Below are 16,797 nucleotides of genomic sequence, written 5' to 3'. Positions count from 1 at the left end.
TTGGTGGTGCAAATGTAGCCTACAGCCTGTTTTAGATAAATGTAATCAAATATATTAAGAGCTTTCATTGTCTGCTTATATGCCCTCTTCATTTATCCGATGGTTCTGACATGGTGTACAGGGAGAATACTGTAAGAATAGCCTGTGTTCTGAATTCTGTCGCTATACATTTCAAAAGTGTTAAACAAATAGTTATATTGACTACATCCGTCGTAGCTCGCTCATTAATGTCTTAATCGAAATCACAGTTTGCCTCTTATCCGCTCGTCGTCCCCTTAGGCCATAATTTGTACATCTCAATTGTCATTAGAAACCACATTTGTTAAAGTAAGTCAGCCATATTAGCTATGTTTTTCTTAAAGGCAGTAAATGAGGCTGAATAAACTGTTTCGATGCCAGACAAGGCTCCGCTGATATCCAGGAGTACCAATGGTAAGTTGTTGGGGCAGCTATTGGGACTCTGCTCTTGGGACAGCTTTATGTAGGCCCTAACGGTGTGTGGGCACCGTTTGTCACCGTTATAGTGCAATTCATGTATTTTTTTGTGTTTTATCGTGGGTTTGCTGGCATGTATCTAAAAATATATATTTTTTATTTGCCCCACCAAGATTTACATGCTAAAATCACCACTACAACAGAGGTCTCATTTAACCCACAGTTTTACTTCTTGATGTTTAAACCCCATTCTAACCTGACAGGGCAATATGATTATATTGATAGACTCTTTTGGGGGAGAGTTTCAGCCTGGCTTTGAACTGGTCTAAACTTGATCCATTTAAGTCATTAAGACCATGGAAGATGTAATGAGCTCAGGCCTCTTGCTTAAGAGCAGGGAATGATGTGTCTGAATACAAAGCCAAATAATCAGATGTTTTTCACCGTGTAACTTAGATACAACCAAGTAACATTCTGGATCACGATTCCGTGGATCTTTTCTTCATTCATATTTTTATTTCAGCACTTGAATTAAATGATGTAAATAATAATCCAATCGTCTTGTCTCAGGTCATCATTACATCTGTAACTCTCACTCTTGCCATAAGGTCATGTTAAATTGCTACTTTTCGTAACCTGTTGCACATACAAAAGTGGGATTTCATGTTATTTGCTCAAGACTACTCATACATTTTTAAATTTGCACCACCCTATTTTTTTGTCCATTATTTTAATGTAAGTACGAGAAACGGCAGAGGTTTTCAGCGTTCTATCAAAATATAAGTCATATGAGCTTAAAATGGGTTAATTAACAACCTTAGGGGTCTAATATGTTAAGAAAAGTGGCATTGATGAGTCTGACATGGAATATCATGCCTAACCTGTGAAAAATTAATGTACTCCAACCTTCCCCCGATTCAGTAGTGGTCTTCAGGGAGGTGCCCAGCTGCATGTTTCTGTCCTCCATTACATCCATCTCATTAGATCATAACAGGATGGACCAACAGTGATTGATATCTCTGGTTTGGTTTACGTCCTAAAATATAGTGTTCATTTTTTTCACAGCCCTTTGTGTAATGAGAATAAGGACAGGTGTCACATGATGGTTAAACATGTTATGAGATATGACATAGTGGTTCCCAACTTAACTTATGACACATACTATATACATCATGAGAGAAAGGCTGTTTGGATAAAAGTGTTCCATGTCATTCTAGAAGGTTTTCTTTGTAATCCATTAGGGAGTCATGATGACTGTTACCCTATGAATAAACCTGCTATTCAACATATTTAGCTTGCAGTATGTTTGGCTTGGAGTCTTGCATCGGCAGTTATCTGGCTGCTGTGGTGATGACAGTAATAATGGAGGTCCTTGGTAAACCCCAGGATGTATACCACAGGATATAGAGTTCGTATTTTGTCAGGCCTTAGCTATTCAGATTTGCCAATGTTCCTCTTTCTGAGAATATGGAGACACCAACAAAAGGTTGGTTCAACCTCACAAAGCAATCGGTCTATGAAGGAACAATATATTTTTCTCATTTTGAATTTCAGGGATTCATCAGTCTTCGTCAAGGGTTTCATAAAATAGTTTATTTAATCAGGTAGTTTTTCATACAGTATATGAACTGTTTTCAGACACGCACACTTGTTTATATGGTTTATGAGGTCAATCAGTTAAAAACATGGTTTATGGAGACCTACCTTTCCCATGGTCCAATCAATTAAATTAAATGTTTAATGTAGAAGACACATCTGACTTTAGATTTGTTCATATTGAAGTAACATACCTGTAAATACACACATTTGACTTGATATCATTCTCCTCACTCCTACTCTTGAGGAGGGCTGGATGGAGGGCAACTTCAACCTGAAAAACAAACACATATTGTCCACATACACGCTCATAAGTTGTTTGGCACAACATATTTACACAGCCGGTGCCAAATGCTTTAAATATCAGTTGTACACCTTGAGTGTGTACGGACAGGTCCATTAAGGGAAAAAAGTTAAGCTGTAATTTGAATAAACTTGACATTTGTAAAGTCATATACACAGAGTACACAACACATTATGAACTGCTCTTTCCCTGGCATATACTGCTGACCAGGTGAATCTAGGTGAAGCTATTATCCCTTATTGAGGTCACTGGTTAAATCCACTTCAATCAGTGTAGATGAAGGGGAGAAGACAGGTTAAAGGATGATTTTTAAGCCTTGAGACATGGATTGTGTATGTGTGGCATTCAGAGGATGAATTGGCAAGACAAAAATATTTAAGTGCCTTTGAACGGTGTATGGTAGTAGGTGCCAGGCGCACCGGTTTGTGTCAAGAACTGCAACGCCGCTTGGTTTTTCCACACTCAACAGTTTCCTGTGTTTATCAAGAATGATCCACCACCCAAAGGACATCCAGCATCCCTTTGGAGAGCTTTTGACACCTAGTAGAGTCCATGCCCCAACAAATTTGAGCTCCTTGTGGAACATAGAGCCTCAACAGCATTGAGGGTTAAGCCTACAGGGTCATGGAGACACGTGACGCATACTGCCCTACCATGACAGAAAACTGTCTCTATTATTACATCCTAAACCCTCATCCCAGCCATGATCATACCTTCATTTGGAGTACTTGTACAAATATGTGAATGCTATTCCTTTCTAACCAAAAACTGTAAAAATGTTACTTCAAAAGACACTTTATCATGAACAATGCACGGATTAACAAAATAACATGGACAGATCAAACATTGCAGTATGAACAACTGCAAAAGAAAGTAATTTCAATTCACAATTTATTATAGTATTTATTTGGGTAGAACGTGTATTATTTGGGCAAAATATTACTATGTTATGTTGACTTCACTTTCCATGTGAAATGTGTATCTAATGATTGTTAATAACATACCTACATGGCCTCATGTGGGTTCAATCCCTTTTGTAGGGAAGTGAACCTGACAAGAGGTGAATGGCCACACCTCTCCTAACTCTCCCTACACCGCCATGCAGTTCTGGTGGTAACATAAATCATTCAGTAAACCTAAAGATATGCTGTCTTTTTATCGATGTGATCTAAATACACTTATAAAGTCACAAATATAGGCTATATTCTATTTAAAACATACTCTTAGATAAGGTCAAATGATTTGTTATCCTTAATTTATGATTCTTCTATAAAGACTTATATTGTCACTATATCTGTCAAACAACAAAATAACATTGTGCTGCTACTGTGGAATTGTAATGGTCATAATGCCATTTCCCTTTTTTTAAATGGACTGCCAGCGTGAGAATTGGAACATCCACTGTTTACAGCTCTCATTTCTCGGTCGGAACTTGGGCGTCTTGGAGACAGAAGTAAATATAATTAAGAAACGTCATGAACACAGACTGAATGGGTCTACAGCCATTACATCTGTAGAACACTGGAAGAAGTCTGGAATACTAGAGCTAAGGTGGCCGACAGTTTTGCCATCGATTGGATAATGGAGGACATCGGCCACAAGCTTGACCCAAGACAGTTTGGATGCAAAAAGGGGCAGGTCGACGACAGATGTCTTAGTCAGCCTCCTATACATTATGTAAAATCCACTGATGCAAGTAAGACCATTATATATGCACTATAGTAACAGCAGATTTTGCTTAAGCCTTCAACAAAATGTATAATACAGTGGTAACAAAGTGCCTGATTCAGCTAGGAGTCAGGGACCCTTCTCCAAAAGGAAGCAGAGAGTGAGGTACTAAGGCACCCTTTCACCATGGCAACATCTGACCTGTGGAGTGACTCAAGGTCCACTTCTTGGACTCCTTGTCTTCCTGGCCCTCATCCACAGCGTACTTCAGAAGTTCGCTCATAGGTGGAAATATATTGATGACATGAACATTGCAGAGTGCATTAGAGTGGGGAAGCTTTCCAGCCTTCAACGTGGTCTAGAAAAGTTGCGCTCCTAGGTAGATGAGCACTCCACGCAGCTCAACCCAAACAAGTGCAAAGCAATGCATATTTGCTTTACAAACAACCCACCCCCTTTGGAACCCTAGTAACTAAATGGGACACTCTGCAAACATCTGATATTAAACTGCTGGGATCCAGGATGACGTGAGATGGACCAACAAATGGAAAAGGGTAACGAGAAACTCTTTGGTTCTCTGTGGCTCAGTTGGTAGAACATGCCCATGGGGATCATGGGTTCCATTCCCAAACCCAGCCTAGTCACCATCTACACCACCAACTTTGGGCCTGTACCAGAACACAGTTCCCCTGAATGGCACTACTATCTCACCTCAAACATGACTGGACAATTGGAGTGAATAAAGACACGAGCGTGCTGGAATATCCTTGGGATGTTGGCTATCAACAACAAGGCAACTCCTATGACTAATTGGGAATGGGACGCAAGCGTAGGATTGATCACCCTGTCGCTGGCCGCCTTTGGGGAGGGTGTATAGTGTGAAAGGCCGAAACACCCTAGGAACCAAAGGTACACTACTGACGATGCGCTCCCAAAATTGCACCACGCTCACTGTTCATTAACTCTTGGAAGTGCTTGCACAAAGGATAGTAACATCTCATCCTGTGTTCTTGGAATCGGACCATGATACACAGCAGGTACACATCAGCACACTCGACCCTCAATCTCTGCCCAGTCTACCCATCATCTCCTCCAGTCTGGCAACAGGAACTTCCTTGTTGAGTTGACTGGTGGCACGGTACAGATTGAATGGCAGGAGCTAATGTGAGCCTTTGCAGGGATCGGGACACCTTTGGAAGCCTCCAATCAACAGACCAATTGTTATTAGCATAAACCGTTGTACTGACCAATAGAACATGTTGAAAGCATATATACCTGTTCTCTTGGTCAGTTCCACATTTTATCACAATCTATTGGTCAGTCTTTGCTAATAACAATCGATTGGTTCATCTTGCTACAACGGTTTTAACCAACCACGTTTTTATTAGTATATTCTTTATCGGTCCCGGAGGTCATTTTAAAAGCCTCATGACTTATTACTATAAAAACCCTGAAAGCCAAAGGCCGAAAATACGTTGGTTCTCCTTTTCACAATAAAGCTTTATTTCTCTCTCCCGGTTTGCTCCCCAATTCATACACCTTGGTTGGAACATGAAGTATTGGCAGTGATCCCTTCCCGTTGCAAGATTCAAGCACCCTTTAAAAGTAAATAATGAAATTACCAGAACATTTTGACAAGGTGTCAGTGGGTGGTATTATTCCAAGGTGATATAGAGGAACATTACATTGTACCAGGTATGTAAATATAGGCCGTTGCCTAGTGCTTACTGTAAAGGACTATATTTACTAGCTTGGTACAGGGTAATTACATGGGTAGTAATAGCAGTATATGACAACTACAGGAATGTCTAAAAAAGTGTAGGCTTTATTATCAGTATAGCATTACACGGGCACTCTGGCAGGTCGAACAGAACATACAAATAATTGCCAAATGCACTTTAACAAATGCACCTAGGGAACAGACTGTAATTTCTGCCAGTGTAAACATTTAAATAGTATTGTATAGAGGTGCCTATCAAGTGGTATGGATGACCTGTGTGTGTGTGTGTGTGTGTATTACACACACACAGCATTCGGAAAGTATTCATACCCCTTGACTATCCACATTTTGTTACGTTACAGCCTTATTCTAAAATGAATTAAAGTTTTTTTTCCCTACACACACACACACACACACACACACACACACACACACACAATACCCCATCATGGACAACTCAACTCAAAAACAGGTTGAAATAATTTTTTTGCACATTTATAAAAACAATAATGAAAAAAATGAAATATCACATTTACATAAGACCCTTTACTCAGTACTTTGTTGAAGCACCTTTGGCAGAGATTACAGCCTTGCATCTTCTTGGGTATGAAGCTACAAGCTTGGCACCTGTATTTGGGGAGTTTCTCCCATTCTTCTCGGCAGATCACCTCAAGCTCTCCAGAAATGTTTGATCAGGATCAAGTCCGGGCTCTCCCTGGGCCACTCAAGGACATTAAGAGACTTGTCCTGTAGCCAATCCCGCATTGTCTTGGCTTTGTGCTTAGGGTCGTTGTCCTGTTGGAAGGTGAACCTTATCCCCAGTCTGAGCGCTCTGGAGCAGGTTTTCATCAAGAATCTTTCTGTACTTTGCTCTGTTAATCTTTCCCTCGATCCTGACTAGTCTCCCAGTCCCTGCCGCTGAAAAACATCCCTACAGCATGATGCTGCCACCACCATGCTTCACCGTAGGGATTGTGCCAGGTTTCCTCCAGATGTAACGCTTGGCATTCAGGCCAAATAGTTCAATCTTGGTTTCATCAGACCAGAGAATCATGTTTCTCATGGTCTGAGTCCTTTAGGTGCCTTTTGGCAAACTCCAAGCAGGCTGTCATGTGCCTTTTACTGAAGAGTGGCTTCCGTCTGGCCACTCTACCATAAAGGCCTGATTGGTGGAGTGCTGCAGAGATGGCTGTCCTCCCATCTCCAGAGGAACTCTGGAGCTCTGTCAGAGTGACCATCGTGTTCTTGGTCACCTCCCTGACCAAGGCCCTTCTCCCCTGATATCAGTTTGGTGGTTCCAAACTTCTTCCATTTAAGAATGATGGAGGCCACTGTGTTCCTGGGGACCTTCAATGCTGCAGACATTTGTTGGCACACTTCCCCAGATCTGTGCCTCAACACAATCGTGCCTCGGAGCTCTACTGACAATTATTTTGAACATGCATTGTCAACTGTGGGACCTTATATAGACAGGTCTGTGCCTTTTCAATTGATTGGACATGCTTTGTATTTACCACAGGTGGACTCCAAGTTGTAGAAACATCTCAAGGATGATCAATGTAAACAGGATGCACCTGAGCTCAATTGAGAGTTTCATAGCAAAGGGTCTGAATACTTACAAAACAGGTACCTTATTTACATATGTTTAATAAATAAAAACCTGTTTTCGCTTTGTCATTCGAGGGTATTGTGTATAGATTGATGAGGATTTTATATTTAATCCATTTTATAATAATGCTGTAAGGTAACAAAATTTGGAAAAAGCGAAGGTGTCCGAGTTCTTTGCGAATGCACTGTATATACAGTACCAGTCAAAAGTTTGGACTCCAACTCATTCGTTTTTTTTTTTTTTTTCACTATTTCCTACATTGTAGAATAATAGTGAAGACATTAAAACTATGAAATCATGTAACCAAAAAAAGTGTTACAAATTCAAATATATTTCATGTTTGAGATTGTTCAAAGTAGCCACCCATTGACTTCTTGACAGCTTTACACACTCGTGGCATTGTCTCAACCAGCTTCATGAGGTAGTCACCTAGAATGCATTTAAATTCAACAGCAGTGCCATGTTACAAGTTAATTTGTGGAATTTTTCCTTTTTAATGCATTTGAGCCAATCAGGTGTGTTGTGACAAGGTAGGGGTGGCATACATAAGATATCCCTAGTTGGTAAAAGACCAAGTCCATATTATGGCAAGAACAGCTCAAATAAGCAAAGAGAAACGACAGTCCATCATTACTTTACGACATGGTCAGTCAATGTGGAAAACTTAAAAGAACTTTGAATGTTTCTTCAAGTGCAGTCGCAAAAACCGCCAAGCGCTATGATGAAACTTGCTCTCATGAGGACTGCCACAGGAAAGAAATACCTAGAGTTACCTCTGCTGCAGGGGATAAGTTTGAGTTACCAGACTCGGCAGTTGATTGCAGCCCAAAGAAACGCTTCAGAGTTCAAGTAAAAGACATCTTAACATCAACTGTTCATAGGAGACTACATGAATCAGGCCTTCATGGTCGAATTGCTGCAAAGAAGCCATTCCTAAAAGGTCACCAATAAGAAGAGACTTGCTTGGGCCAAGAAACACGAGCAATGGACATTAGACCGGTGGAAATGTGTACTTTGGTCTGACCAAATTTGAGATTTTCGGTTCCAACCACTGTGTCTTTGTGAGACTCAGAGTAGGTGAATGGATGATTGCCGCTGTGTGGTTCCCACTGTGAAGCACGGAGGTGGTGTGATGGTGCTTTGCTGGTGACACTGCCAGTCAGTGATTTCTTTAGAATTCAAGGCATACCTGACCAGCATGGCTACCACAGCATTCTGCAGCAATACGCCATCCCATCTAGTTTGCACTTAGTGGGACTATAATTTGTTTTCCAACAGGACAATGAACCATAACACACCTCCAGGCTGAGTAAGGACTATTTGACCAAGAAGAAGAGTGACGGAGTTCTGCATCAGATGATCTGGCCTCCACAATCACCCGACATCAACCCAGTTGAGATGGTTTGGGATGTGTTGGACCACAGAGTGAAGGAAAAGCAGCCAGCAAGTGTGCAGCATATGTGGGAACTCCTTCAAGACTATTGGAAAAGCATTCCAGGTGAAGCTGGTTGAGAGAATGCCAAGAGTGTGCAAAGCTGTCATCAAGGCAAAGGGTGACTACTTTGAAGAATCAAAAATATATTTTGATCTGTTTAGCACTTATTTGCTTACTACATGATTCCATGTGTTATGTCCGTGTTGATGTCTTCACCATATTCTACAATGTAGAAAATAAAAAATTAAGAAAAACCCTTGAATGAGTAGGTGTGTCCAAACTTGACTGATATTTATACATACACACTGCAAGCAAAAAAATTAAATGAGCGCAACAAACATTGTAGCAGCTTCTCTTTCAGGGTGCAACCTCACACAAACGCACTCAATGCTCATTACAGCCAGCACCAATTGAATGACTTTGCACTCCCTGTGTGTGCGGGTTAAACTAAAATGATCACAAAATGATAGGGGACTGGTGACATAGAAACCTGTTTATGACTTGTGCGCACTCTCACCTACAGTACATCCTTCACCTATTCAACCTTTACTTATTGTTCATCTTTCACAGCTTATCAACAAGTCTCTCAAATATGGAAAGCAGTTTCTCTCTTTTTTCTATAGTGGATGAGTCCAGTTCCACATCAGTGGAGCCGTTGTTCCTGGAAACCTTGCTTTTCATTAGGGCTTCCTTTTCTTTCTGCAGCTCTGCCCTCTCTCTCTCGATTGACGCCCTATCCCTGTCCAGTATGGCTCGCTCCCGTTCCATTGCTGCTCGCTCCCTGTCCATCGCTGCTCTGTCCTTGTCTAGTGAAGCTCTGCCTCGCTCAACAGCCACCCGCTCTCTGCTCACCACATCCCTCTCTCTGTCCAGTATCAACCTCTCCCTGTCAAAGTCTGCCTGCTCCCTCTCTAACACTTCTCGCTCCTTCTCCAAATCTGCTATCTGCCTCTCTAGTTCAGCAGTCTCCCTCTCAATGTTCCTGCCAGGGTTTCTCACCAACATGGCTCTTCCGTCTTCAGCTATAGTCTCCACATCCTCAGCCATGGTCCTCCCGTACCCACCCACTGGCATCTTGTCAGGCGCGGCCCTCTCATTCTGAGCTGCACCCCTGCCCTCCTCTCGCAGGGCCCTCTCGCACTCCACTGCTGCCCTCCGGATCTCCTCTGTAGCTGCGTCTGTGTATGCCACCTGTCCATCTGCTACCGTGCTCGCAGCACCAACACTATCCCCCAGCTGTGCCTTGGCCCAGAACTCAAAAATGTTTGTTCCCTCACCTCCCTCCGGCCTCATACATAGTCTCTTGTTGGCTATGGGAGAGGTAGTGGGAGAGGATGCAAATGAAACATCCCCAACTTCCCCAAAATCAAACAGTGAAGGGTTTAGGATACGGGCAGACCCAGCTAGGCGCCCCTCGATGGCATCGTCCATGAGGTGAAACCAACGCCAAGACATTGGATTGACTTTCTCCATGCCAAGAGGAGGGTACTTAAAATCCTACACAGAAAAAGGGACAAGGGGTACAATAAGATTAAAGCTCTATATTGGTCTTGGGTTTGCTGGAGTTTATTCCAGGCAGGCCTTATGACACACTTGATTCAACACATCATTGAGCCCTTGACTAGTTGAACCAGGTTAGTACTTAACTGGAACAAAAGCCTGGAATCTGTGTTTAAGAGACTGAATTCAAACAAAAGAGAATACATGTTGCACTAGGACCAAGGCTGTTGCCTGCTCTCACATGGATTCATAATCATTACCTTATATTTCTTTTTAAGGTTTTCCCACTTCTTTTTCAATTGCCCGGTTGTAAGCTTCCCTTCGAGACCCAACTCTACTAACATTGCTCTGTGGAATCAAAGTGAGACAAGACAGATACTACAGATAGGGTTTCATCTTCATAACCAGCTCTTAATACAATGACCTTCGAGGAGGGCTTTTTCAAATAACATTGTTAGTAAAAGCACATCAGTGAGTCAACATTGATGAATCAATTAAATGAATCAAATGTTTTCCTTAGACATCAATTACAGTCAACAAATGGCATGTGACAGGTCATTTTGAGGTACAGATAAAAGCCAAAACAAACCAACAAACAGAACATTCACTAGTAGTGCATCATTGTATCACTCTCACTCACCTCCAGGCAGGCATGGCAGAGTTTCTCTTCCCAGTGAAGATGGCGTCATTCGTTGCACGCAATTTTATTAATCTGGATATGTCATTTTCCGACACTTATTGGGGAAAAATACAACAGTGTTAATCCGTCAGCACAAGCATAACTTTGACAGACCCCAACTCAGCGACGTCGCAAAATAACATGGTTAACATTATGGCATTAACAATATTAACATTGTATTTGAAAACGACATTCAATTTTAACAATAGCAAACACTTACTTTTATAGTTATATTCTGCACCAAAAGGTCTTTTATCCATCGCATCCATCATGAACAAATACAAGGGTACTAAATTGAAGGGTACTCGAAACAAAGCCCGTATCTTGTAGTGCACTAGCTAGCAAGAGCAAATATGGCGGCGTCCCTCGATCCCTCGTCCTCCTTCGTGAAGAGCCCTATTTATATAATCCACATTTAAATGAAACAATAAACGGCGTTTCTTACTATGAATGATTTACTGGTTTGTGATTACAGATTGATGTGTAATCAAATAAAAAGTCTGGATAAATTCGACTCAGAACCTAGCCTATTTGATAAGTGTGGAGGAAGGTTTTTCACAACGTTAGCAGAGAAGAAGGCTGCGTCGAGAAATAGACAAATTCAATTGGTTGTGCGCGATACTTCCTTTTAGCATGCTCAGTAGGATACGTCCCAAAGGGTAGGCCACTAAAAACAATAAGGCCACAAACAATTACTAAACCTTCAGTACCACACAATCTTTGGTAATGCCATTCAACATATTCTATTGCCAACTACCCTGAACTGTCATTTTACGATTAAAGTGTGAACCCCCACAGAAAAAAGTTAAATCCCCCAATTGTGGCCTATGAACAACCCAATAATAAACATTGTGTATTTTACATTATATAATGCACACTGTAAAGTAAGCAATGTGCAATAAAAGTACAAAATTCATAGTTAGATTTATTCTATATCAATACCAGTGTCTGATTGAGGATACACTGGCTGAACGCTTTGGAGATAAATGTGTGAATGTATTAAGTCAGTAAACTGTTCGCTTACTGCTTTAGATTCCAAGTATTATCTCTCATTCTCACTTATACAAGAAGTCGACCTATGGTCTTCACCAAGGACAGTAAAACTGTAAGTGGCCTGGCTCACAGGATTGGAGCAATCTCCTGTTTCTGAAGCGTGTGGCAGAAACAGGACATTTTGTAGTGTTATGTATATTATATTATATGTATGTATTTTATTTGTTGTTTTGTTTCCTGTTTTGACACCAGGAAGAGTAGCCGCTGCCAGGAGATCCTAATAAATAAAAATACCCCATCAAATTACAAACATACCCAGTTTGCTATAGAATACTACAGTACTTACTATATGTAACAGTATAACTTTAGACTGTCACCTTCGCCCATACCCGGGCGCGAACCAGAGACCCTCTGCACACATCAACAACAGTCACCCAAGAAGCATCGTTACCCATCGCTCCACAAAAGCCGCAGCCCTTGCAGAGCAAGGGAAACCACTACTTCAAGGTGTCAGAGCAAGTGACGTCACCGATTGAGACGCTATTTAGCGCACACCTAACTAAACTAGCCGTTTCACATCCGTTACATATAGAATGATGTAGTATACTGTAGAATACTATACTACACACGGGAGTATCCCTTGATCATTTAGCAGACCACGCACTGTAGTATCCCTTGTGTAGTACGTACTATATAATGTTGTAGCATAGTAGAATATAATACTGAACAAAAATATAAACGCAACATGCAACAATTTTCTTGATTTTACTGAGTTACAGTTTATATGAGGAAATCAGTCAGTTGAAATAAATAAATTAGGCCCTAATCTATGGATTTCAAGAGTGGGAATAGAGATATGTATCGTTGTTGACAGATACCTTTTTAAAAAAATGGGCCTCACGATGGGCCTCAGGATCATGTCACAGTTTTTTTGTGCATTCAAATTGCCATCGATAAAATGTAATTGTGTTCTTTGTCCGTAGTTTATGCCTGCCCATACCATAACCCCACCGCCACAATGGGGCACTCTGTTCACAACATTGACATCAGCAAACCGCTCGCCCACACAACACCATCCATACACGTGGTCTGCAGTTGTGAGGCCGGTTGGACATACTACCAAATACTCTAAAACAATGTTGGAGGCGCTTATGGTAGAGAAATTAACATTTCATTTTCTGGCAACAGCTCTGATGGACATTAATTAATGCAGTCGGCATGCCAATTGCATGCTCCCTCAAAACTTGAGACATCTGTGGCATTGTGTTGTGTGACAAAACTGCACATATTAGAGTGGCCTTTTACGGTCCCCAGCACAATGTGCGCCTGTGTAATGATCATGCTGTTTAATCAGATTCTTGATATACCTGTCAGGTAGATGGATTATTTTGGCAAAGGAGAAATGCTCATTAACATGGATGTAAACAAATTTGTGCACAAAATAAGCTTTTTGTGCATATGTAACATTTCTGGGATCCTTTATTTCAGCTCATGAAACATGGGATTAACAATTGCTTTGCAATTGTTTATTTTGACATTATATTTAGTTCATTTAGTAGAAACTCTTATCACACCATAGGGCCATCGGACTTCTGATACCAATGCAGGGTGAAAGGGGGCCACAGAGTTGTGAACCATTCCATTTTTTTAACAGAAAAGTAGTTTGTATTTTGAAAATACTAATTATAGCCCTCAAAAGTATCTTGTTACAAAATACATTGGAGTGTAGTTCAGTTCAGTGTAATACAAATTACTCAGAAGTCATTTAAATACATATTTCAAATACATGTAACAAAAATGACGAGGCCGTCTGCACTCTTTTAAGGTCATTACTACTAAATAGTGTCTGTTCCAGGTGTGTAGGAGTCAAAATAAGAATACTGGAAGAGATTTTGACAGAGTGCAGAGACCCGCAAACTGTAATTTAAAAATAAAAAGGAATAAATCCAAAATGGAGGCTTGAAGGCAAAATAAAGATGTTTATTAAAACATCATGGTGCATGCCCCCCAAAAAAAATCATAGTGCAAGAAAATGCATAAAAGAAAGGTGAAAACAAAAGTTTCAGCCGTAGGCCATTATCAGATGTGAACGTAAGGATAATTGCGTGTCACATGATCAAGCAAGGAAACACATTATACTATGAATCACACTAGTAGAGTAGAATGCATGATCTAGATTATATACAAATATATACAAAAGCAGACAGAGAAATATCCTCAATTACTGCATTAACATGTACCATGTGAAAATGTCCTCAGAATAAATAACACAGGGTGGTAAGAGTAGGGAGTTAGAGATACCACTAGATGGAGGTAGCAAACACCAATAAGAGGCAATATACCACTTAGAGTAAACACTTCAATAACAATTCTTCACTCAAGCCCGATGGGTGGAGAGTTTGTAAATAGAATGCAGGTGCATGTTCTGTCTGGAGAAGACTGAGTTCCAGATTTACCACCCCTACGTGAACGTTTTATCTGCTGTATAGCGCAGAAGGACACGGAGATGAGACCGGCCTTTGAGAAATTACATCCAATAGGGGATTTAGGGTCATTTCTCCTTACAGCACTCTTGTGTTCTATAATACGTGTTATCTGTCTACTGGTTTTGCCCACGTGTTGCTTATTGCATGGACAGGAGATATGGTATATGACGCTAGAAGAGCGAGGAGCTGTTGGGTAGTGTATTGTTTGCCATTGGCAGAGCTGCTGAACACACTCATTTCACCTGAGACCGAAACGTTTGTGTTGCGTTTTTCACCTTTCATTTATGCACTATGATTTTTTTTGGCACCATGATGTTATCATAAATATCTTTGTTTTGCATTCAAGCCTCAGTTTTGGACAGTGTGTGCAGGTCTCCATCTATTTCAAATACTGGCCATCTCTGCCCCTGCAGTAAGGTGTGACCCATCTTAGTGAACGTTGGTTTAATCTGATTGGATATATTGTTTGGTTTTTGGTCTATGGTTGGTCAAATCTGGTTTGAAAAAGTATATGTTGGTATAAAAGAATGACAGATTTAATGTTCAACCCTCTTCTTACTTCCGGTCCATTTAACACACTACATAGAATATTGAGCCTGATTATGGGTCAGGGTTCTCTGTCTTCATACCAATACATTGAAAATATACAGGTCAAACATTACCATCTAAACACAACAATCCAAAGGACTGCTGATACTGAACTAAACAAAGGTCATGTAACAAAGAGTGAACAGAGTAAAACTAACTATTTACACATACCAGTACACAATGTATGACACTTCTAGTTCTTGAAAGTAACAGTATTGAAGGGAGGGCACTTTGCTAAGGGAGAGGGATCCCAATGTTCCAAAGAAAGGTCAAGAGTTGGAGCAGGACTAAACTGGAGATAATTAGCATGTTTGAAGGGATCATTTTGAGCAAGGCAAGGCACAGAATCACTAGTCCTGATCACATAATGAGTAGTTATTTGGAATGCAAGTGACTTGTAGAATAGTTATTCTGAGCAGATCAACCGCAATGCAGTCGATTTCAAACACACCCAGACAGTACATGGAACCTGGCAGGAAGAACTCCTCCAAATATAGCATTCATGTTTTTACTCTTTACTCCTAAAGGCACTCCTCTTGCCTTAGCCATTCTGGGGCATCAGCATGAAGGGGAAGACTGTGCAGTCATAGAAAGAGTGAAACTCCTCCTGATCCTCTTCATCTGGGTGGGAGTCACCCGACTCAACCCTATCATCAGTACTGTCAGAGACCCAGGAATCCTGCAGTACCTGACACAGCATCGCTGATGGTGGCGTGGCATCAGTTGGCCAAAAAATTCTCACATACAGAGATGTATTCCATGATGCGAGTCATCCAAGTCTCATTCTGTTGTATTTGCAGCATCCTGTAGAACCCGGTGAGATTCTCTCCCCGCATTATCGCCATCACCGTCTTGTTGCAAGACAAGCTGTTGTACGCAAAAAAGAAGACACACACACAGCAAAGGTTAGACAGGATTAGTGAGCAGAAGCAATACATGTAGAAGAGGGAGTTCTGATTAAGCTGAACCGCAGTGCACTGGGTTATGGCCCGTGAAGTGAATGGGCAAAAGCGGTGAGGGAGGAGCTCCCTTCTCAAATCAAACAGTAATAAGCACTGTTCGGTTATGTTGTCAACAAGGCAGCATGATATGACATTGAGAAACAGACCAACTTTTTTCCATAAAATATACATTAAATTGTACAAAACACAATAGGAAGACTTTAGTAATATTGAGTGGCACCCCCGTTTGCCTTCAGTCTTAATTTGTCGGGGCGTGGACTCTACAAGGCGTCGAAAGCGTTCATGTTGACTCCAATGCTTCTCACAGTTGTGTCAAGCTGGCTGGATGTCCTTTGGATGGTGGACCATTCTTGATACACACGCATTGCAGTTCTTGACACAAACCGGTTCGCCTGACACTTACTACCATACCTCGTTCAAAGGCACTTGCATTTTTTTTGTCTTACCCATTCACCCTCAGAATAGCACACAATCCATGTCTTAATTTTCTCAAGGCATAAAAATCCTTTAATTTGTCTCCTCCGGTTCATCTAAACCGATTGAAGTGGATTTAACAAGTGACATCAATTTCACCTGGTCAGTCTATGTGATGAAAACTGCAGGTGTTGCTAATGTTTTTTACACTCAGTGTTTGTTCGAGGTTTCAAACTAGTTTTCATTGGGGAGGCAGATAAAGCATTTATATCAAAAGCAATCACTTTTGCATGTGAAAACATAGAATCCCACTCATTACTCCACGTTCTTAATTTACGTTACTTTTGTTTTGCGACGACTTCGCCATCGGCTCATGACCAGGAGGCAGCCTGGTCCCAAAAATAATGC

At 41.0% G+C, this 16,797-nt stretch overlaps 1 protein-coding gene across 3 annotated transcripts; it reads right to left on the bottom strand.

The window, feature by feature from the left end:
- Positions 1 to 2,034: 2,034 nt before the first annotated feature.
- On the bottom strand, positions 2,035 to 11,555 carry LOC118401115 (uncharacterized). 3 transcript variants are annotated; one of them, XM_035798355.2, is made up of 5 exons: positions 11,167 to 11,555; positions 10,908 to 11,001; positions 10,528 to 10,615; positions 9,767 to 10,264; positions 2,035 to 2,305 (listed from the first exon to the last, which is right to left on the bottom strand). In XM_035798355.2, exons 1-5 carry the CDS (start codon positions 11,216 to 11,218, stop codon positions 2,207 to 2,209), a joined length of 831 nt encoding a protein of 276 aa, XP_035654248.1. In that variant the 5' UTR covers positions 11,219 to 11,555; the 3' UTR covers positions 2,035 to 2,206. The 3 variants fall into 3 exon arrangements, with proteins under 3 accessions (XP_035654248.1, XP_052330791.1, XP_035654247.1); XM_052474831.1 differs by lacking the exon at positions 2,035 to 2,305 and adding an exon at positions 5,809 to 8,989 and having other exon boundaries at positions 11,167 to 11,554; XM_035798354.2 differs by lacking the exon at positions 2,035 to 2,305 and having other exon boundaries at positions 5,809 to 10,264; positions 11,167 to 11,549.
- Between the last annotated feature and the right edge of the window lie 5,242 nt (positions 11,556 to 16,797).

This window comes from Oncorhynchus keta, chromosome 22 (assembly GCF_023373465.1).
Source record: "Oncorhynchus keta strain PuntledgeMale-10-30-2019 chromosome 22, Oket_V2, whole genome shotgun sequence".
Lineage (NCBI taxonomy): Eukaryota > Metazoa > Chordata > Actinopteri > Salmoniformes > Salmonidae > Oncorhynchus > Oncorhynchus keta.
This window is presented reverse-complemented; position numbering and strand designations above follow the sequence as displayed.

Bases quoted from the DNA above. Each gene is read 5' to 3' on its own strand.
- LOC118401115 (XM_035798354.2), bottom strand. From the start codon at position 11,218: ATGATGGATGCGATGGATAAAAGACCTTTTGGTGCAGAATATAACTAT. The intron at 11,002-11,166 runs GTAAGTGTTTGC...TTCCCCAATAAG, and splicing joins TGCAGAATATAACTATAAAA to TGTCGGAAAATGACATATCC. The intron at 10,265-10,527 runs GTAATGATTATG...TTTTCTGTGTAG, and splicing joins ACCTTAAAAAGAAATATAAG to GATTTTAAGTACCCTCCTCT.